The 23,265-nt window shown below is 38.0% G+C and overlaps 2 protein-coding genes across 3 annotated transcripts; both read left to right on the top strand.

Moving 5' to 3' along the window:
• LOC109212844 (fimbrin-2-like) lies at positions 357–7,810 on the top strand. The gene is made up of 14 exons (XM_019376542.1): positions 357–631; positions 785–955; positions 1,573–1,814; positions 1,916–2,087; positions 2,793–2,831; positions 3,042–3,110; positions 3,200–3,316; positions 3,690–3,901; positions 4,385–4,540; positions 4,810–5,009; positions 5,153–5,310; positions 5,889–5,985; positions 6,878–6,969; positions 7,327–7,810. The coding sequence occupies exons 1-14, from the start codon at positions 545–547 to the stop codon at positions 7,507–7,509; spliced, it is 1,995 nt and encodes a 664-aa protein (XP_019232087.1). The 5' UTR covers positions 357–544; the 3' UTR covers positions 7,510–7,810.
• Positions 8,232–13,516, top strand: LOC109212835 (protein AE7-like). Of its 2 annotated transcripts, none has more exons than XM_019376535.1 (6): positions 8,232–8,411; positions 8,938–9,102; positions 11,623–11,728; positions 11,821–11,920; positions 12,693–12,738; positions 13,171–13,516. In XM_019376535.1, exons 2-6 carry the CDS (start codon positions 8,982–8,984, stop codon positions 13,269–13,271), a joined length of 474 nt encoding a protein of 157 aa, XP_019232080.1. In that variant the 5' UTR covers positions 8,232–8,411; positions 8,938–8,981; the 3' UTR covers positions 13,272–13,516. The 2 variants fall into 2 exon arrangements, with proteins under 2 accessions (XP_019232080.1, XP_019232072.1); XM_019376527.1 differs by having other exon boundaries at positions 8,252–8,411; positions 8,954–9,102.

The raw sequence follows: 23,265 nt of genomic DNA, 5'->3' as shown, positions 1-23,265 counted from the left end.
AAATATTTACTCAATTTTGATAAAGTATCACAAAAGGCTAATAGGCAGAAATAAAACGAGATATTTTCAGGTTGAGTGTCTTCTTGTTACAAAATAATTGTTTAGTGACTCTATATGATACGTAGACAAATATGAGTGATTTTTTCGTTATAAAATGTCGTACACTGATTTTAGTATAAGAAAATCAAAGTTAAGCGATCATCAATTTGTTTGATGCACAGTGTTTACAGCTCTCTAATCTATCATTACTAAATAAAAAATGTTACTTTAATTTAAAAGTTTATGCTAATATAAGGATTAGCGGTTAACAAAAAGGGACAATACCGTCATAATTTGAATTTTACTCAAAACAGCTTTGAACACTGACAGCTCCGCTCTGTCCCAGTCTACTATACTATTAGGCAGCTCTCTCCCTCTCAAATCACATGCTTCTCTCACTCAACTTAGTGAGAGAAACATCTGGAGATATTCAAACCAATTCTTCAATTTTCTCTTCTTCGTTTCGGTATAAAATCGGAACTTTTGATCAACAGCGGATCAAACAATGGCTGGATATGTAGGTGTTTTCGTATCTGATCCATGGCTTCAGAATCAGTTCACTCAGGCCGAACTTCGGCGTTTGAAATCTCACGTAAGTTTTTCAATGTTCAATCTCTAGAATTGATTAATTACTCTGCTTATGTAGTGAGTTCAACTAATTTTGGATTGATGCGAAGTTGATTTATTTTATCTATTGATCGATTGATCAGGATCAGTTCATTTTAAGGATTTTTGTTCTTTGTAGTTTAATGCTATGAAGAGAGAAAACGGAGGTCTGAAGCTTGCAGACTTACCTTCCAAAATGGCGAGATTAAAACATGTGGATGAGAATCTTGCGGAGCAAGAAAGAGAGACGTTTTTGAGAGATTCCTATAAAAACTTGGACGAAGACGTTGATTTCGAGCTATTTCTTCAGGTAACACGCGATCGCAGTTAGTGAAATGTTATTAGACGCATTGGATTTATCTCGATACTATGCATTTTCAAATTTGAAGAATATATTAGAGCCTTTTTCCTTTTTAGCTGTTGCTACAGTCAGGAACAAAAGCTGAATTGAGTTTAAACTTGATTTGAAAGATGTTGCAATATACTTGTGGTTTACTAGGGCAGAATCATACACAAATCAAATTGAGAAATGAAGTAACACAAGGATTTAACGAGGTTCAACAAAGATTACGTGCTGGGGGCAAAAGCAGAGAGAATTTTCCACTATGAAATTTGTGTTAACAGCTAGGAAGAGGAAGAAGGAAACATAAGTGAATAACAAGCTTAACAGATCTATCTTTAGCATAAGAAATAGCAATAGTAGTACATTTTAGGTGTGCTTCTTAGTAACTACTACAAGGAAACATAAGTGAATAACAAGCTTAACAGATCTATATTTAGCATAAGAAATAGTAATAGTAGTACATTTTAGGTTTGCTTCAGTTGTTTCACTCTGTCTATAAACTTTGTAAAATTGTAACAACAAACTCATCAAGAATTTGTTGGTAGATTTATCTAAGAATGCAAGAATTGTTGAACTCGTGACAGGTTTATTTGAAAATCCAAGCACATGCTGCTGCAAGGATGGGAAGTACTGCAAAGAGTTCATCAGCTTTTGTCAAGTCAGCAACTTCTACATTGCTCCACACCATCAGTGAATCTGAGAAGGCATCATATGTTGCACATATTAACAGCTATCTCGCTGATGATGAGTTTTTGAAGAAATACCTTCCTGTTGATCCGTCAAGTAATGATCTCTTTGAAATTGCAAAGGATGGAGTTCTTATTTGGTGAGCATCAAATCTTTCTCTTTGTATATTAATAATTTAATACTATGCCTCAAATATGTAAAACTTCTTGGACTAGATTGTTAATAAATATTGTTCTTCAGCAAACTTATCAATGTCGCAGTACCTGGAACAATTGATGAACGGGCAATAAACATGAAGAGGATGCTGAATCCTTGGGAAAGGAATGAAAATCATACCTTGTGCCTCAATTCTGCTAAGGCAATTGGATGTACTCTAGTCAATATAGGCACTCAAGACTTTATTGAAGGAAGGGTATGTATCACTTTCACATTAGCAATCTGTCCTCCAAATGGATTTGTCATATAAATTTAGGACATTATTCCGCAACATCTCTAGTTTTTGGCTCTGTTCTCTGTTGAGTTACCATACGGATCCCTTCATTCGTAGGTTTGTAAACTTTGTTTCTGGCATGTCTTTCTCGTAAAATCATGTAACAGTCTAATGGCTCTATTAATAGCATATTTCCCTTGGCTTTGAGCAGCAATCATGTAATATCAGCTAGCTTGCCTTCTTTCATTTGAATATGAATGTAACCCTGAAACTTATGGCTGAGGGGTGACGTCAAATCTCTTCTTGCGTGTTCAGTGATATGATTTAATCATGTCTTTATTCCTGCTGCCTCAAGTCACAACATTATCTTGTTCTTTTGTCCTGTGGCTGGATTATGTTAATTTTAGACATCCTTCCTATGCCCCTTTTATGCAATATCATCGTCTAATTGTTAATCAAAAATGTGTTTCATGTTCTCGGTATTCCTCAAGACATATTCATTAGTTTAATTATATCAGCGTGAAACTTTTTTCTGTTTGATTTTACGGCTGGCATTTTTTGTTGAACTTCAGTTTTTGCAGTGTTACATACTGGTTTGTGTGATCTTATGGCTGGCATCTTTTGTAAGTTCAGTTTCTGCAGTGTTACATACTGGTCTAATACTTTGTCTTTTCTGTCGGTTTCCAGAGGCATCTTGTTCTTGGAGTGATATCTCAGATTATTAAGGTAAGAGTTCTATATGTGTCCTTACTGAAAATTTTAGCAGATTTTAAAACCTTGAATAATGAGGTTATTTTAATACGAATAGATTATCTTACAAGATGAAGGAATCAGCATTAAGATCTTAAAAGTCACTGGCATATATTTTAGCTCGTAAGACTTAAAATCATAACCAAAAAGATTTGAGGATATTGATTTTCTTTGATGTTATTTCAGATTCAACTATTGGCAGATCTCAACTTAAAGAAAACACCTCAGTTGATGGAGTTAGTTGATGACAGCAAGGTAAACACACACTCATCAATGCCTCATTAGTTGGCAGCTTTGGCAAAACTTGTATTATATACTTGATTATCTCAAATCTGTGATGTCAGGACATAGAGGAGCTGATGAGTCTACCTCCAGAAAAAATCTTGCTTAGATGGATGAATTTTCAATTGAAGAAAGCTAAATACGAGAAAATTGTGACAAACTTCTCATCTGACATAAAGGTAACTAAAAATGAGTTGGAATTTGCATCATCATGCAAATTTGAATATTTGGAGCATTTTCCTTGGTGTTTAAAAGATAATCTTTTCCCTTCAGAGAGAACGAGTCTGTGGTGCTTGTAGTTTTATTTCCAATGCCAGAAATTCTAAATAAGTTTCCCATTGAAACTAAGGATCAGCCAATTCACATAATTTAAAGATATCTATACGTTGAGGGTTCTTAAATAAGCTTTTTAGTTTTATAGAATGAGTGATTTCTTGTCCTTCTACCCCAGAAATAAAGCAAAAGAGCTTTCCTCTTCATCCCTTTCATGTAATTTCTTTATCAATTTTGAGTGTATAATGATGATTCTTAGCCATCCATTTGCTTTTGTAGGACGGAGAAGCTTATGGTCACCTCTTAAATGTTCTTGCCCCAGAGCACACTAATCCTACCACACTCACTACGAAAGACCATTTAGCAAGAGCGAAGTTGGTTTTGGAGCATGCGGACAGGATGGGTTGCAAAAGATACTTAACAGCAAAAGATATTGTGGAAGGTTCACCAAATCTTAACCTTGCATTTGTGGCACATATCTTTCAGCATAGGTAAGAATCAAGTGTTTCTTTCATAAGTTCAACTTATGAACTTGCAGACTATTTCCGTTTAAGTTTTCTTTTGTCTATAACACATCTATGAGAAGAAGACAGCTGTTGCTGGTTAATCCTTTTGTGTTCTTAAAGAAATTTAATTGTTGCAGACCAAGGTTTTGGTATATTTAATTGTCATTAGCAATATAGACAGAATATATGCAACTGATGGACCATGTTAATTTGCATTTTATCCCTTGTTCTTTTAGAAACACTGCCAAACGCTAGCAGAGTGACTTAGAGTAGTAGTTCCTTTTGCCACCTCAATATTTTGGTAAATTGACCAAACTACTTGTATGATTAGCCAATTCTGCTAGTCAAGCTTGAGAGATTATCACTTCATAGCATGTATGGTGAAATTAGTGCTATATTTAACTGTAAAATTTAGTTGTTTGATTGTTTGTTTCTATCTTGAATTGACCATAAACCTCTTATCCATAGGAATGGGCTATCAACTCAAACTAAGCAAATATCCTTTCTGGAGATTTCACCGGATGAAGCTCAAATGTCCAGGGAAGAGAGAGCTTTCCGCTTTTGGATCAATAGTCTTGGAAATTCAGCTTACATAGATAATGTTTTTGAAGATCTCAGAAACGGGTGAGTGCCCATGGTACTCTAGTATCGCAAACTCTCACTATCGTGGTGGGGCTTATTTTATGTTCCTACGAAATTTCCTGACTAAGTTTAAAAGATAAAGAATTTGAACTCTGCTGTGATCTAATTTGCTCATGCAACGACATACGGAAAATTATAACTCTATCAGGTTTTTGAAGGTGTAAAGAATACGAAGACGACTTCTATGAGTGTGTGTGGTCGCGTGCGCAAGTGCATTTATTTCAATCTAATGAATGTTTGTGTCTTTCCAGATGGTTGCTTTTAGAGACACTTGATAAGGTCTCTCCTGGAATTGTTAATTGGAAAATTGCTACTAAGCCTCCAATTAAGATGCCCTTCAGAAAAGTAGAGAATTGCAACCAAGTTGTGAAGATTGGGAAACAACTGAAGTTTTCTCTTGTAAATATTGCTGGAAATGACATTGTACAGGGAAATAAGAAATTAATATTGGGTAAGTGATATCGTTCTTTATTCTTTTCTTTTTCTCCTTAAATTATTCATGTCTGTAATATCAACATGCTTTGTTTGGTTATTTGTGGGGTTGGGGGGTAACTCAAACTGTTATGGACCAACATTCTCCGTTCCCTATTTCAGCTTACTTGTGGCAGTTAATGCGATGTAACATGCTTCAGCTCTTGAAGAATTTGAGATTTCATTCCAATGGGAAGGAAATCACTGATGCAGATATTTTAGAGTGGTCCAACAGCAAAGTAAGAAATTCAGGAAGCAAGAGTCGCATGGCTAGTTTTAAGGTATAATTTCTAAAGATAATGTCTTTTTAGATTCAGAACAATAGAGTTGAGTAGGCCTTCTTTGATTATTCTGATAAAGCATGGGCTTTGCGAGCGCGTGTGTGTGTCTGTGTTTGCGTGCGTGCGTGTGTGTGCGCGCATATAGAATCTATTTTCAATGTTTTGAACCTTGCTTTGAAATGTTTTGTGCTGGGTAATTAAAAGGGGTGAAAATGGTGTTGTGTCCTCATCAAGCTCAAGTTCAAGTTCTACTTAAGCAGACTATACATGTATACTTATGATATGTAAACCCCTAACCATCGAACTTTCAGTTAGATGACTAAATGTAACAATCAAGTTTTTTCCTGGTGGAAACTTACATGATATGGCTCGCGAAGAAAGTTTTTAACTTCTATACAATCCCTGATTTCAGTTGGACACCTGTTTTCCCTCCCCGTAGATTTGATGCTTCGTGTGCATCTTTTTCGGATCATGTATCCTATTGTGCTTATTGAGTAATACTGCACAAGTTGGCTAGCATGCACCTCTTTTACCTCCCATTACTGTGAGACAGAGAACTGACCCTGTTAAATTTACAGGATAAGAGCTTGTCAGATGGCATCTTTTTCCTTGAATTGCTTAGTGCTGTACACCCTCGAGCTGTTAACTGGAGTCTTGTTACAAAAGGAGAAACTGGTAACTTATTTCAGACTTCAATAGGCTCCTTCTTTCAGTTGTTCTGATTTAATTTAGTTGCTTGTTAGTATCACTATCAACACGAGGCATTGTTCTTTCTCTCTATTTCTTTTCTGTTCTCTTTATTTTACTAATAGCAAATCCATCAAAATACTATTGGATGGAAATTCTGTGTGATGCCCGACTGAATCTTTTGAGCTTGCTGCAAAGAGAGTGTATTTTGAACTTCATATCATGGAGTAGCACAAATCAATCTACACTAACGCATTTTCCTATAATTGAATCTCCACAACCACTTTATGAAGATTTCTAATATAGTAAATGATTGAATATGGTGATAGTTGTGAACGTGTACTAGATCTTCTATCCTTTATATTGACAAACCACTTGGGGCGCTATGAAGCATCTCTAACTTATGGAAAAGGAATCAGCATCACTTAGTCAGATGATACTTGAATACTATTCTCTAGGTAAGGGAGGTACCAAGGTCTTAATAGAAAGGGCTCACAGTTCCAGTTTGCTATGTCTTTACAAATTTCCTTTTTTGCCAATGAAATCGTTCTCTGCTTTTTCCCTATGATATATCCACATTCTAGAGAGTCGAAACATGCACTAGTTAAGAGTGATTTTAATGAATCATCCAAACATTCTGAAGAAATGGCTGTCAAATTGAGAAAGAGGAATAGAGGCACCCATAACCTGGATAATCCTGACCAATTGAGATCATTCAATGTAGTTAAAGTAGCTTTATATGCTTGTTAAGCCAAATAGCTTATTGATCTTGTGTCGTCTATAGTACTTTTTGAGTGACTTATTTTGCATTTCTCCCTTCAGTCGTGATTATTACTCCTACATATGACTTTATAGCTAAACGAAATCTTTGGTGATGCAGAGGAGCAGAAGAAGATGAACGCGACCTACATTATCAGTATTGCAAGGAAACTTGGATGTTCAATATTTTTGTTACCCGAAGATCTGATTGAGGTAATCCTTCATTTGGCTAATCCCCACTAAACATGCATGGCTAATTGATGCATCCTATCTTTAGTTTCGGGCAATAATGTGAATTTGCTGCCTCTAATAGTAAATAAAGGAAGTCAATTCCCTCTACATTTGTTGTGTCCTCTACTCAGTGGCAGAGCTAGTTTACCAAACGGAGCTCAACAGAATACGTTCACCTGAAAATTGTATTGTGTATATAGTTGAAAAAACTTCTATAAACTGTCGATTCCCCTAAACACAACAGATCATCTCTCTGAATCCGCCTGATGAAATTTCTGCCTCCGCCAGTGCCTTAACTGTTTTATACAAAATCATAATATAGTGGTGTGTTTTAATCAGGTAAATCAGAAGATGATCCTCACACTCACAGCAAGTATAATGTATTGGCACTTGAAACAACCAATGGAGGACCAAACTTGTACATCTTCAGATAGTGATAGTAGCTCAGTCGACACAACTTCAACCTCAACGTTGGATGATACCGCTTCTGAGTGTTCAATGGATGACAATAGCAACAGATAACTGGGATATTTTTCATGTGTGCTGAGTTTTTCTTTTTAAATTCTTTATGCTCATTGTTCGAAATTTTGGGAAAAAAAGTAGGGTGTATGGCTTTGTAGTAGTCAAGTTCGATTGCAGTTTCCCTAAAAGCAAATATATATATATATATAGTGAATATAGTTAGGGAGTTATTTTTGTATTGTACAAGAGATGTTTAGTATACCTTGGGTTTTATGTCTACTACTAGTGAATTTGTATGTAAAAGACCTAAATAATCTTTTTCTAATATTCAATGTAATATTTTACCCTTCAACTTCAAATAGATTAGATTTCGAGTTTTAATCTGTTGTATATCTCTAATTTTTTTGTCACTAAATAGTTTTTAGTTCAGAGATACTTAATTTCCTAATCGGTTTTGAAAATCTCAACTAGGGATATTGACCGGATAAAAATAGGAGAGATTTGGTTTTTATAAATGTAATTTTAGTTTTATGACCTTTCATACCAGATCATTAAAGTTTAATAAAGAAGATCGGCAAATAAAGTATTAAAAGCTTTGTAGAGTCGTTTTATTCTATTCAACTGTGAGTGGACATAAAGATTTTTTTTCCAAATATTTTGTTTCTAATATAAAGAATATGGGGAAAATTGTCTATTACATTCATTTCTAATTTAAATAAAAGAAAATAATCTTAGAAGAATTTTTTTTTATATTTATTTATAGTCCTCCTCAATTATTTCTTGCTGATAAAAAGGTAAACTATAATAACAACCGAAGTAACTAAATAAGAAAATTTTTAGGTCCAAAGATTTAGGAGTTGTTCTTCCCCGCCAACATCCGCTTCTTCCACCATCTGCCTTCGTAGCTCGCTCTCCTTCTTTCCCCTCGTCAAATACACTTCTTCAGATTGGAAATCGAACTCGTAAGTTGAATCTGATAAAAACACATACTTTTTGTTTTTCTCTTATTGAATTTGTGATTTTTAACTTAACTCTTTATGCTTATTATGATTCTTTCTGGGAAATATTCCGACGACCCTTGAGAAAATTTTGTGATTTTTATATGTTTTTCCACATGGTTGTAAATGAGTAAACGTCTTATTCTAGTTAATTTCGATATATGAGTTTGTGCACATGATTCTATTAGCTTGTTCAAAGAAATTCATGAGGCTTCTGGATAACTATTACTCCCCTCCTTCCAAATTTATGTGATGATGTTTGATTGGATACGAAATTTAAGGGGAAAAAAAGATTTGTGAAACTTATGGTCCAAAGGATTTTTTGCAGAGATTTCTATCTTTTGTTTTGGTGCAAGAGAGGTTTAAAATGAAGCAGCTGTTGTAGCTTATGATTCAGAAAGATAAATTTGAAGTTTATTAAATTTATTTGTTTATTATTGCAAAGAAATTCTTTAGCTCAGAAATTGGTTTTGTGTTTTGATCTTTGGAGACATCATTACTGCCAGGTGAATCTTATAAAGGTCGGACGTGAAAATGGTTTCTGAATTGATAAATGCCAACCCCATTGTGTATGAGAAGAAGGAGCGTCGAGCTAGGAGTGGTCAAAGTGTGGATGAATATGCAGCTGAAACTATCGACCAGCTCGAAATTTTTGATATCCTTCTGAGTGATTTCATTTTATCATCATTTAGCCAATATTGGCTGAAATCTGATAGTGTTCTTAGTCTATTAAGTTGGACTTGAATTAATCTCTATTATAAGGTAATATCTATGAGGCTAAAACTCATCCACTTCGGAATCTGTGAGAGTTTTGTGCTCAATCATTCAGTTCTGAAATGGAGCAGTACTAGCATGCTAAGTCGCTGAGTAGCATTAAAATATTACACTGCAGAATACCTAGGGGAGGTTTTTGAATTTGCAAACTAGAGTTAATTTCTTTGTAGTTGTTTTTGATATTTATTGATGTGCCCTGTAGTTCAATGTGAAAGATGAAGTGAAAAAGAACTTCTGCTTCTTTTCTTTATAGTTGTTTTTGATATATATTTCAGTGCTATGTAGTTCAATGCGCAAGATGAAGTGAGAAAAAACTTTTGCACCTTAGTGCATGAAATGTTTTGTAAGCCTTTTCTTATCTGGTATAGTAAGATCATTTCTTATATTCAGTTACTTATTATTTTGGCTAAAGCCTAAATGATGAAGTTGGAGTGAAGTAGGCATATCAAGTACCATGCTCTCGAGTTTGAAGGCCCAACTGTGCACCACGTCCTTTACTGTAGACAAAATCACCCATTGCATTCCAAACCAATTTAAGACTACCGACCACAAATGCGCAGCCACCGGACAATGCAGCAGTAGATAGTCTATGTCTTCACCCAAGCATCTTCACTTACGCACAAACTAACATAGGTGATCCTCTTCTTCCTCAGGATTTTTCGCTGTTAGTATCACTCCCCTCGTTGTCAACCGCTCAAAGAAACACACCTTTCTTGGCTCCCTAGGGACCCCAAATAGAAAGGTGTGGGAAAGTTGACACTTAACTGTGAACAAGCAGTCCCTACTCTCTCCCTGTATCCATAGATACAATGTAGCATATGACACGTGTCTGTACCAGTATTGTCAAAGGCTCATTTAAGGCGTGCTTAAGTCCTAAAGCTCAGAAAAACTCAGGAAGCGCGCTTCGCCTCGCTTAAGTTGCGCTTTAGTGTAAGCAAGGCACTAAGGCGTGTGCCTTATTGCCCATGAGTTCTATCTTGAATCAGGCAGTACTAAACAATAATAATAATCGACAAATAAGTGTATTAGTTGTTAACAAAAACATTATGAGTGAATTTGCTACTCTTTTTTCTTGAATTACATATATATTTATTTTTTTCCTTTATTGCTCCTTTTTTATTAAAGCCCACATTTTGATTGCGCTTTGCACTTAAAGCACCAATAGACCTGGGGCGCTTTTTAGAGCTTTTCGCTTTTGACAACACTGGTCTGTACAGAAGGTCAACCAGGTTTTGAGATTCTCCCATCTCCCAATCCTAGAGGTTCCTCCGAATTTCAAATCCCAATGGACTTCCCCTTCATGTATCATATGAATCTGTTGGATTGTAAGCTCTCTCTGGCACGAGGCTCTATAAATGATTGGAAAGGAAATCCTCAGCTCACTCTCTCCACGCCACATGTGTGGTGTACCACCAAATACTAATCCTGCTTTACAGAAATAGGGGAGATGTAGGAGGATAGGAGGACATGTCAGTCACTATGCTCCATTTTCTGTAGAAACATGACAATAGCTATCTTTAGTTTGATTTTTCTGGATGCCTTTCACTAAAGAAGTTGACATATGATTTTCATGTATTTATTTGCTTTTTGAATTTCTTTGGGGGGGGGGGGGGGGGGGAAGGGGGGAAATGCATTATTTGCACCTTCAACATTTGTTTTACATTTCTTGGGATTTCGGCCAAGACAAATTGAGGTGCACATTGTTTTGCTATTCCTGGTAAATGGTACTCCCTCTGTTCTAGTTTATGTGAACCTATTTCGTTTTCGTCCTTTCCAAAAAGAATGATCCCTTTCTAAATTTGGAAACAATTTAGCTTAAACTTCTAATCCTACCCATAATGAGAAGCTTTTATAACCACAAGTTTCAAAAGAATTATAGTCATACAAATATTCTGACTTGTTTAGGACCACAAATTCCAAAAGTCTTCATTTTTTTCTTAAACTCCGTGCCCAATCAAACAACTTCACATAAATTGGAACAGAGGGAGTAGATTATATTAGGATCACATGTCATGAAATTATTTTGGTCATGCTGCCCCCAGTTCTGATTTGAGGTGACACTGTTCAATCAGGGATAGATTATCTTTGTATACTTTCCTATATTCGATTAAAATATGGGTCAGTGTGACCAGTTGCTTACACATGATTGCAGTCTTCAGGTTACTCTGCTTGATGAACTTTTACATAGTTTCATACTTTTCCTTTTGCTTCACAAATGCTAGTGTCATTCACCAAGTAACATGAGGACAATACATTTGACTATGTGTTTCGATAGGAAATCTTTTTCTCCCTCTTTGGGTCATTATTGTATCGTTTAGAAGGGAACTAAGCAAGTATGAAGTTTGATTAGTTGGGGCAACTTCATAGCTATGAAAATCTAATCAATCCTTAACATTCTTACACTATCTTAGAGATATAAAAGATCCAGAGCATCCCTATTCTCTGGAAGAGCTGAAAGTTATAACAGAAGATGCCATTGAGGTAGATGACGAGCGAAGCTATGTAAGGTGAGATATGAATCTGTTTCATATGTTTCTGTTTTGATTCCTTGTAAGTAGCCTTTTCATGTTGTCTAAGAAGAGGGAGTTCTTGGATTCAGGGTCACATTCACGCCAACTGTTGAACATTGCAGCATGGCAACCGTTATTGGATTATGCTTGCGTGTGAAACTTATGCGATGTTTGCCTTCACATTATAAGGTATGCTTTATCACATTTCTATTTCGATTCAACGGTCCTATGTGTGTTACATCTTCCCTGTAGAAATAATATTACAGTAGATAGAATATTATGCCATATGCTATTATGATACTATAGAAGTCAACAATTCCCAAAACCACAGATTACTGGAAAAGACGTTCATACCTGTAGAGCTGGACCAAGCATTAATGTAACGTGTGGCTGTCTGTGTGTGGTTTCTTAGAACTGTTAATGACTTCAACCTCAAAGTTTCTTCCTTGGACTTTAAAATTATTTTGTGCTTTAACTACTTATGGGGGTTTCGTGCATAATGTGGATAACCTATATCAGATCTGTAACCAGTCTCTGCATGTTATTTCAAAATTTTAGTTGCATTTTTAAACTACGAGAATGAAACAATGATTGCTAAGACTTCTACGGGAATTTTTTTTGTTGGAATATTATACAAATGTTTTAACATTGAAGTTTTTAGTTGAAATGGAGCCTTGGAGCAATGGTAAAGTTGTCTTCGTGTAACCTATAGGTCACGGGTTCGAGCCGTGGAATCAGCCACTGACGCAAGCGTCAGGCTAGACTGCCTACATCGCACTTCCTCGGGGTGCGGTCCTTCCGCGAATCCTATTTGAACGCGGATGCTTTGTGCACCGGGTTGCCCTTATATTGAAGTTTTTAGTTGATTGCTAGCTGTGACTTTAAATTCTTGGAAATGTTAATGTATTTGCAAGTTTTAAGTTTACTTGTTTTTAATAACATATTTTTGTTATCTTCCCAGGTAGATATTAGAGTAGCACCCGGTACTCACGCTACAGAAGCTGCAGGTATCTGTCGTAGCCATTACCCTTTGATCACTAACAAATCTTTATAACTCTCTGTTTGTCACTCTGCTGGACTTCTCCCATTTGAACCCAACCAGGCCTGTATTTGTCACTTCCCATTTGCTTTGACAAAAGGGCATCTTCCTTTTGCGAGTAAAGCTCGCGAACTGTATATTAAATATCCTCTTTTTAACATGCCACACGGGCATAGAGCTGGTTATGGGTTTTCTTCTACCATATATAGTGTTCGCCCTTTAGGTAAATGTAAGTTATAAGTTATAACATACCCAAAAGAAAAGAGAAGGAAAAAAGAAAACCATACAAGCTTCTTCTTATTTTTTTTTTAGCATCAAACATTTGGAAATGAGAGTTTTTTAAGAGCAGTCTCCGATTGCTTTATGTCCAGCAACTGATCATTTATTTTTCTGCCTGCAGTAAATAAGCAGTTGAATGATAAAGAACGGGTAGCTGCAGCATTGGAAAATCCTAACCTTGTCGATATGGTAGACGAATGCCTTGCTCCATCTCTTGAATGAGGAAGTTTACTAAGTCTATGTTCAGTATATGAAGATACAACCTGAAAAGCTTTCATCAAAAAGTTGTTCTATGTCAAATTAGCTTTAGTGGCTGTTTTTCACAGCTTTTCATTGGTTTTATTTAATTGATTATGTTAATAAGGTTGTTGTTTATTGAACTTTGAAATCACAATGTAGTTGGATGGTATGAAATAAGTTGTATTTTTATAAAGAGATCTATGCAATATTTATATCATCATATTCAATATTTTTGGCCTGTAAGAGCACTGGGTGGATATACAGGCCTTGGATTTTCATGAAAATAGACTTGTCGTATATGGTGTTCACTCATCGGACATCCTACCACTTCTTAGCTACTCTCGTAGAATTAGGCCGACAGACGTAAAGAATGTCTCTCCATTTCTCCTTGACCTCATCATATTTTGTCGACACGTGTTAAGAATGTCTTTAATGCACTTCACTTGGTTTAAATCCTTACCCTTCTTCTCTTTCAGTCGTGTTAGTTCGTGTCTTTAACTTTTGGTTCACGCCATCTAGAGCTTCCCTCGGGCTTTACTAGTTAGTATCCTTCTTAGCGCTCTTGTATTCTCCAAAGGCTTCTCCGTCTTTTGAAAGATTTAAAAATTTGAATTTGTAAAATCCTCAATAACAAAAAAAAGTTAATAATTATTTCTAAAAAATAGCTCAAACAATCAATAAAACTCAAAAACTAAGTTTGCAAACTTCACCTTCAAACTCCAAACAAATGTCACGAAATTGATTACCGGTCCTCCAGAAAAATAACAAACAAAATTCACTTTATTAGATTTCTTGTAGTTCCCTACTTGGAAGTTGTATCGGGTAACAAATTAGCCTAAAAACAGGACGAAAGCATTGGTAGTTCAAATCCTGATGACCTATTGGAGACAAATTTGTGGCTTTTTTTTTTTTTTTTTGGTAAATTTTATTTCGATTAATTCCAAAAAGAATAGACTTTACAAAGCAAGTAGATACTGACCATCTATGATCCTATTTACGTTGTAGTCTAAGTAGGAAAATACTTCGACTAAGTACCTACAAGATCAACACAGACTACATTGTCTCCTAAGGATAACAGTTCAGCTTCTCAAGTGCTCCTTGCCATTTCTGTATTTGATCTTCCTCTCGTGTGAATATGTATTGCGATTTCTCTACAAATTTGTGGCGTTCTCGTTTTATTTTGAATTTGTTTTGTTCTACTTTTTGAGTGTCTGGATTTTTTTCTGGAAAATGTTTTTAAGATTGTCGACAGAAAATATTTTATTTTTATTTTTTTTGTTTAGTATTAAAAATAAAGCAAAACAAAACTCATTTAGACAAGAAAATAAATCAATTGTGCGATAAAACAAAAAAATATCTTTTTAAAGTAAGCATTTGCCTAACTATATATAGTTCGTGGATAGAAGTTACTGGTGGGAATAATTGTTGACAGAAGATAGTATATTCTCCTGAAAATAATTTCTGGGTTTTCGTAAATTAAAAGGTCCCACCATATTAGAAGAAGCATAAAATAAAGCTGCAGCAACAATTATGAATTTGCGGTAGGCAGTACTGTGTTCTTTCATCGGAGAAATTTGAGACTTTTCAGCTTCGATCCTTGATTGAGGTATATCTTCTCCGAATTTTTGATTTTCACGAAGGTGCTGTTACATTTGGGAGCAAAAATCATGTCTAGGGTTTTCGATTAGATGAGACCTTACTTCTTTGGGTTTTCAGAAGAAGGCTAGTATATTCTCACCTATCTGCATGTATTGATTTTTTGTTGATTGCACTCTGTTTTACCTCTGTTGTTATCATTCGACTTTTATCTCTTATATTGTGAACTCGTTTTGATTACAACTCGTTCTGATGGGTAGTATATTGAATAATGATGATGTGTCTTCGACTTCTACTGGTTTTGTTCCTTTTTCACTGGATCCATCTCACCCTCTCTATATTCACCCGTCTGATAACCCTGGTAGTCAGTTGGTGTCTGTGCCATTCAATGGGTCTGGGTTTGTACTTTGGAGAAGTAGTATGGTCACTTCTCTCTCTGCAAAGAACAATTAGGGTTAGTAGATGGTAGAGTCTCTCAGCCCACATCAGATTTCCCTTACTATGCGTATTGGGAAAGATGTAATGACATGGTCAAGGCCTGGATAACAAATTCAGTATCTAGAGAGATTGCTACCCGTGTGATGTTTTTTAGGAGTGCCAAGGAAGTCTGGAAAGACATCAATGATATGTTTGGGCAGTCAAACGGGTCTAAGTACATCCAACTTCAAAGGAAAATTCATTCTACTACTCAGGGGTCTTCTGACATAGCATCTTACTTCACAAAGATGAGAAGCCTCTAGGATGAACTACATTCCTCATATGTAGGACCTGTATGCTCTTGTGGTGCCTTGCCCAAATTCATAGAAGATCAACAATTATTTCTATTTCTAAATGGTTTAAATGAGTCCTATTCAACCGTATAAAGTGTTATTATGATGATGAACCCTCTTCCACCAATGAGCAAGGCTTATTCCCTTCTTCAACATAATGAAAGTCAAAGGGAAGCTCATTCTTCTGTCCCAAGTATTTTTGGAGATACATCCTCCTTCCTAATTTCTACTGGATCATCAATGGGAACAGAACCTTTAGTCAAAAGGTGATTTTTGAATCCACTAGGTCTAACACAAATGCTTCTTGCAAATATTGCAAGAAACCTGGACACACTGTGGACAAATGTTACAGGCTCCATGGATTTCCTCCAGACTTCAAGTTCACGAAGAACAAGAAGTCTGCTTCATGTGTCCAAACTGAACACTCTTTCACTCCTTCTACACCTTTGCATGCTGCTCCAACTACACAGTTTCGTGAGTCATCAGCTCATGGTTTTACTAAAGAGCAGTACCAACATCTCCTAGCTCTATTTCAGCAGGCTCAACTATCTTCTGGGTCAATTCATGATGAGTCTACTGTAGACAACACTGCATTTACCCATTTTGCAGGTTTGTTTAGTAGTTATGGTGTAAGTTCTGTGGATTCTCATGTATGTGATTCATCGCAGTTAAAAGTAAATCCTTGGATATTATATACAGGTGCAACTAACCATATGACTCCACATAAACACTCACTTTTTAATGTAGAGCCTTTACCTAAGCCATTCCTTGTCACTTTTCCAAATGGATATAAAGCCAAAGTAGTTTCCACTGGATCTTTACATCTCAGACATGATATAGTCTTACTTCATGTCCTCCTTGTTCCTTCCTTTCAATTTAATTTGATTTCTGTACATCAACTCATCTGTCAATTAGATTGTTCAACTTTATTTACCAAATCAATTTGTTCTTTACAGGGCCCTTCTCTGAAGAGGCCACTAGAAATTAGTAAGGCTGCAGGAAGGTTGTACTACCTATATCCAGATGCTGATCTTTTTCCTGTTACATCCAATTCCATGTCTGCTTCTCATTCATCTGTTAGTTTACCTGTTTCTGTTCCTTCTGTTAACACTAGTCCTGTAGTAGATCATGTTGTTGATGTTGTTTCTTGTAATCACACATCTACATCTAATGAAGTGGATTTGTTTTGGCATCAAAGATTGGGGCATATTCCTTTCCACAAAATGAAGTCCATTACATATTTGTGTGACAAAATATCACCTAAACAATCTTTCTTACGTTCTATTTGTCCAATGGCTAGACAACAAAGACCGCCTTTTCCTGAAAGTGTTATACATTCTACTGTCCCATTTCAATTAGTCCATATTGATATTTGGGGTCCTTATAACACTAAAACTTACAATGGGTTCAGATATTTCTTGACCATAGTAGATGACTTTACAAGGTCTACTTGGACTCACCTTCTTTCTTGTAAAAGCAATGACTTTCCATCATTAAGGCTTTTACAGCCATGGTCAAAGTGCATTTTGAATTCCCTATTAAAACTTTTAGGTCAGACAATGCTCTTGAACTTGGGGGCAGTTATGAAGGAACTCTCTTTAACACTGAAGGGATTTTACACCAAACTACCATTCCACACACTCCTCAATAGAAATGGAGTTGTAGAAAGAAAACACAAACATCTACTTGAGGTGTCCAGAGCTCTTCTTTTCCAATCTAATCTTCCTCCCAAATATTGGGGTGATTGTGTACTAACTGCAACTTATCTCATCAACAGAATGCCTTCATCTGTCATTCAGAACCTTTCACCCTATGAAAAATTACATGGAATTCCTCCATCCTATGAACACCTCAAGTCCTTTGGGTACCTATGTTTTTCCACCTCTCCCAAACTAGGGAGAGATAAGTTTCAGTCTAGGTCAATACCCTCTATTTTTTTGGGTTATCCCTGTGGAAAAAGGGCAATAAGCTTCTTAACATTTCCAATCACTCTATTTTCTTTTCTTAGGGATGTTGTTTTCAATGAACATGTATTTCCCTACAAATCTGATTCCTCTCCTGTTCTGTTCCTCTACCTACTCCTAATTCTATAGATGTCCTGCCTACTCCTGTTTCTCATACTCATGGGAGTGACCCTTATCCTTCTTCCTACTCCAGTCCACCTCATAGTTCTCCTACCCCTTCCTCCTCTTCCTCTCATCCTTCTCCAGTCTCTCTACCCGTTCCTTCCTCTTCTCCATCTTCCTTCTCCTCTGCTCCTTCACCTACTCCTCCTTCTTTTCCTCTAAGGAGATCTTCTAGACCAGTCATACAACCTGTTCACCTTAAAGACTATGTCTGTTCATCTGTACTCTCACCTGCTTTTCCACCATCTACCAAGGTATCTTCTGTTGATTTGCACTTGCATGAGCCTCAATTTTACCAGCAGGCTGCTTCCAATCCTGCTTGGCAAGAGGCTATGCTAAAGGAATTTAAAGCTCTTGAGGCAAATCAGACATGGAAGATAGTGCCTCTTCCTCCTCACAAAAAGGCTATTCCTTGTAAATGGGTGTATAAATTTAAGAAAAAAGTTGATGGGTCTATTGAAAGGTATAAATCAAGACTAGTTACAAGGGGTGATTCTCAACATGAGGATATTGACTTTATAAAAACTTTTTCATCTGTTGTTAAAATCACCACTATCAAATGCTTACTATATCTGGCTGACAAGAACAAGTGGATTGTTTTTCAGCTTGAAGTTAATAATGCATTTCTGCATGGTGATCTCCATGAGGAGGTCTACATGAAGGTTCCCCCTGGTCTTGATATCTCTTGTTCTTCTTCTTCTTCTTCTCCTCATTTGGTTTGCAAGCTCAAGAAGTCCCTTTATGGCCTTAGGCAAGCCTCCAGACAGTGATTTTCCAAACTGTCTAAAGCTTTGCTCTCCAAAGGCGACATCTCAAGTCTCAATGATTACTCCTTATTCACCAGATCTACTTTTGATTCTCTGGTTGTGGTGGCTGTGTATGTTGATGATATTGTGTTAGCTGGAAATGATTTATCTGAAATGTAGTCCTTGGAGTCTTATTTGGATGCCACTTTTAAATTCAAAGATTTGGGTTCAATACATTACTTTCTGGGGTTGGAGATCTCTCTTCATCCTCAAGGATACATTATGAGTCAACATAAGTTCACATCTGATCTTCTCTCTGAGTTCAATTGTCAACATTTGTCTTCTGTCTTAATGTGACGACCCAAAAGGGTCATCACCTATTTTCTTACTCATTTCGTGCTTCCGAGGCCTTGAAAACCTCATTTGTAGTTGCCTCGATTTGTGTGCGCAGTCCGGGCGCGTAGCCGGAAAGCTTAAATGTGAAATTGTGTAAAAAATGCTAAGTTTTGGTATTAAAATGCATAAATTTGACTTCGGTCAACATTTTGGGTAAACGGATCCGGACCCGTGATTTAACGGTCCCGGAGGGTCCGTAGGAAAATATGGGACTTGGGCGTATGCCCGGAATTGAATCCCGAGGTCCCAAGCCCGAGAAATAAATTTTTGAGTAAAATTGTTTTCTGAAAATATTTAAGGAAATTGGAAATGAAATCTGATTAGAAAGTGATGCTATCGGGCCCGTATTTTAGTTCCGGCGCCCGGTACAGGTCTTATATATGGTTTAAGCATTTTCTGTAAAGTTTGGTTGAAAAAGGACGTCGTTTGACGTGTTTCGAACTTAAAATGGAAAATTTGATGTTTTATGAAATTTGGAAGAAATTATGGATTTTGAGGCTTAATTCGATGTATATGATGTTATTTTGGCGATTTGATCGCACGGGTAAGTTCGTAGGATGTTGTTGAGTTAGTGTATGTGATTGGTTAGGAGCCCCGAGGGCTCGGGAGTGTTTCGGAGGTGTTTCAGAGTGGTTTTAGACTTATAGAAATTGCAGATTTCTGCTGTTCAGTGCCCAGGTGTTTTGTTCTTCGCGTTCGCGTGGGCACACTCGCGAACGTGTAAGACAAATCTCCCAGGTGCCCAAGCTTCCTCTTCGCGAACGCGAAGCTGGAGCCGCGAACGCGAAGCTGGAGCCGCGAACGCGAAGCTTCAGGGGGGTACCCTTCGCGAACGCGACCCAGCAAACGAGAATGCATAGGGTTCAGGGGATGGGGTCACTAGCTTCTTCATCGCGAACGCGACATTTAGGATGCGAACGTGAGGCTCCTGGAGAACTACTCTCCGCGAACGCGAGCCCCTATATGCGAACGCGAAGGCCAATCAGCCTGACCCATCGCGAACGCGTAAGGTTAATTTGCTCAGTTACTTTTTAAAAACCCAAAACAGAACCATTACGGGAGTTATCAAATTTTTCATAAACCCTTTCTTCTCCAAAGCTTCTAGATGACTTTGAAGCATTTCTTCACCAAAGTTTCTTGGGTGAGCATTGTTCAACTCGTTTTCTCCATTTTCCATCAATATCTATTAAATTCCTAAACCTAAAACATATAATTTAGGGTAGAAATTGGGGGAAATGGGTAGAGTTAGGGCTTTTTGAATTCTCTTGATTTAGACCTCGTTTTGGGGTCGAACTTGGAAACAAATTATATATTCAGGCTCGTGGGTGAATGGGGGATAAGAATTTGGTCCGAACCTCGTGTTTTGACCAAGCGGGCCCGGGGTCAATTTTGGGATTTTGGGAAGAAAGCTTGGAAATCTAAAATTAGGCATTGGGTTTGATTTGTTTTGCATATATTGATACTATGAAGTCATTATTGTATAGATTTGATTGAGTTGGAGCCGCATTCGAGAGGGAAAGCGGTTGTTGTGGATTGATTTGGCCGTGGAAGTTGAGGTAAGTGTTTGGTCTAACCTTAGCTTGAGGGAATAGGAGTTGAGTCTTATTTGCTACTTGCTTCNCCAGGGTCTACGTACTCGTATGTGTCCTCTTATTTTGCACCGTACCTGGTCATGCCTAGTGATCCACTGAGTATTCCTGTTTATGTATCTACACGGGTGGGTGATTCTATTGTGGTCGATCGAGTTCACCATTCTTGTGTTGTGGTTGATTGGGGGTCTTGAGACCCGTGTTGACTTGTTGCTTTTAGATATGGTCGACTTTGACGTTATATTGGGGATGGACTGGCTATCCCCGTATCATGCTATCTTGGACTACCATGCCAAGACCGTGACCTTAGCTTTACCAGATTTGCCCCGTTTAGAGTGGAGAGGGACCCCAGGTCACTCTACCCGCAGTGTTATTTCGTACGTGAAGGCTCGGCGTATGGTCGAGAAGGGGTGTTTGGCTTACTTGACTTATGTTCGTGATTCCAGTGCTGAGGTCCCTCCTATTGATTCTGTGCCTACTGCCCGGGAGTTCCCCGATGTTTTCCCTTCAGACCTGCCGGGTATGCCACCCGACAGGGACATTGATTTTTGTATTGATTTGGCTCCGGGCACTCAGCCCATTTCTATCCCGCCATATCGTATGGCCCCGCTAGAGTTGAAAGAGTTAAAGGATCAGTTACAGGACCTACTTGAGAAGGGTTTCATTAGACCTAGTGTCTCACCTTTGGGTGCGCCGGTGTTATTTGTCAAGAAGAAGGATGGGTCAATGAGAATGTGTATTGATTACCGGCAATTGAACAAGGTAACGATCAATAATAAGTATCCACTGCCGAGGATTGATGATTTCTTCGACCAGCTTCAGGGTGCCAGGGTATTTTCCAAGATTGACTTGCGATCTAGCTACCATCAGTTGAGGATTAGGGCATCCGATGTCCCTAAGACAGCTTTCCGCACTCGGTATGGGCATTATGAGTTTTTGGTTAAGTCATTCGGGTTGACAAATGCCCCAGCAGCTTTCATGGACTTGATGAACCGAGTGTTCAGGCCTTATTTGGACTCATTCGTGATAGTTTTCATTGATGATATATTGATATATTCCCGCAGCCAGGAGGAGCACGAGCAGCACCTTAGAGTGGTTCTTCAGACTCTGAAGGATAGTCAGTTATATGCCAAGGTCTCCAAGTGTGAGTTCTGGCTGAGTTCAATTGCATTTCTAGGTCATGTTGTATCAGCAGAGGATATTCAGGTGGACCCAAAGAAGATAGAGGCAGTCAAGAACTGGCCTAGACCAGCATCAGCTACGGAGATCCGGAGTTTCTTGGGGTTGGCAGGCTACTATCGGTGGTTCGTGGAGGGGTTTTCATCCATTGCAGTCCCGATGACCAGATTGGCCTAGAAGGGTGCCCAGTTCAGATGGTCGGATGAGTGTGAAGCGAGCTCTCAGAAGCTCAAGACAGCTCTGACTACGGCACCAGTGTTAGTTTTGCCCACAGGTTCAGGGCCTTATACAGTCTATTGTGATGCTTCCCGTGTTGGGCTTGGTGCAGTGTTGATGCAGGATAGTAAGGTCATTGCCTATGCTTCGAGGCAGTTGAAGTTCATGAGAAGAACTATCCAGTGCATGATTTGGAGTTGGCAGCCATTGTTCACGCATTGAAGATTTGGAGGCACTATTTGTATGGCGTTGCATGTGAGGATGTCAATTTCACAAAAAAATTCTTTTACTCGGGTTCTAGACCTCGGATTTCGACTCCGGGCACATGCCCGAGTCCCATATTTTTCTACGGACCCTCCGGGACCGTCAAATCACGGGTCCGGGTCCGTTTACCAAAAATGTTGACCAAAGTCAACTTTAATCATTTTAAAGCCACATTTTGAAATTTTTCATAGAATTTAACATATAAGCTTTCCAGCTACGCGCCCGGACTACGCACGCAAATCGAGGCAAGTGAAAATAAGGTTTTTAAGGCCTCGGAAATGCGAAATGAATGAGGAAACAGGTGATGACCCTTTGGGTCGTCACAGGTGTTCACTGACCACAAGAGTCTTCAGTACTTGTTCAAGCAAAAGGAGTTGAATTTGAGGCAGAGGAGGTGGTTGGAGTTGTTGAAGGATTATGATGTCACCATTTTATATCATCCGGGGAAGGCCAATGTGGTGGCCGATGCTTTAAGTAGGAAGTCAGCCAGTATGGGCAATCTTGCTTATATTCCGGTCAGTCAGAGGCCGCTTGCTTTGGATGTTCAGGCTTTGGCCAATCGATTTGTGAGGTTGGATATTTCTGAGCCTAGCCGAGTATTAGCTTGCACGATCGCTCGTTCTTCATTATTGGAGCGTATCCGTGATCGGCAGTTTGATGATCCCTATTTGTGTGTCCTTAGAGACACGATGCAGCGAGGAGGTGCCAAGCATGTTACATTGGATGCTGATGGAGTCTTGAGATTGCAGGGGCGAGTTTGTGTGCCCAATGTGGATGGACTTCGGGAGTTGATCTTAGAGAAGGCCCATAGTTCCCGGTATTCTATTCATCCGGGCGCCGGGAAGATGTATCAGGATTTGCGGCAGCATTATTGGTGGCGTAGAATGAAGAAGGATATTGTGGCATATGTGGCACGGTGTTTGAATTGTCAGCAAGTTAAGTATGAGCATCAGAGGCCTGGTAGTTTATTTCAGAGGATTGAGCTTCCCGAGTGGAAGTGGGACAGGATCACTATGGACTTCGTTACTGGACTTCCGTTGACCCGGAAGAAGTTCGATGCAGTTTGGGTCATTGTTGATAGGCTGACCAAGTCA

This window comes from Nicotiana attenuata, chromosome 2 (assembly GCF_001879085.1).
Source record: "Nicotiana attenuata strain UT chromosome 2, NIATTr2, whole genome shotgun sequence".
In the NCBI taxonomy this organism is placed as follows: Eukaryota; Viridiplantae; Streptophyta; class Magnoliopsida; order Solanales; family Solanaceae; genus Nicotiana; species Nicotiana attenuata.
The sequence above is the reverse complement of the archived record's forward strand: the minus strand, read 5'-3'. Positions and strand labels throughout refer to the sequence as shown.

Coding starts and splice junctions, on each gene's coding strand:
- LOC109212835 (XM_019376535.1), top strand. CDS start 8,982: ATGGTTTCTGAATTGATAAATGCCAACCCCATTGTGTATGAGAAGAAG. Junction 11,921..12,692: donor GTTTGCCTTCACATTATAAG/GTATGCTTTATC, acceptor TTATCTTCCCAG/GTAGATATTAGAGTAGCACC. Junction 12,739..13,170: donor TCACGCTACAGAAGCTGCAG/GTATCTGTCGTA, acceptor TTCTGCCTGCAG/TAAATAAGCAGTTGAATGAT.
- LOC109212844 (XM_019376542.1), top strand. CDS start 545: ATGGCTGGATATGTAGGTGTTTTCGTATCTGATCCATGGCTTCAGAAT. Junction 3,111..3,199: donor AGTTAGTTGATGACAGCAAG/GTAAACACACAC, acceptor CTGTGATGTCAG/GACATAGAGGAGCTGATGAG. Junction 5,010..5,152: donor AAATAAGAAATTAATATTGG/GTAAGTGATATC, acceptor TCCCTATTTCAG/CTTACTTGTGGCAGTTAATG.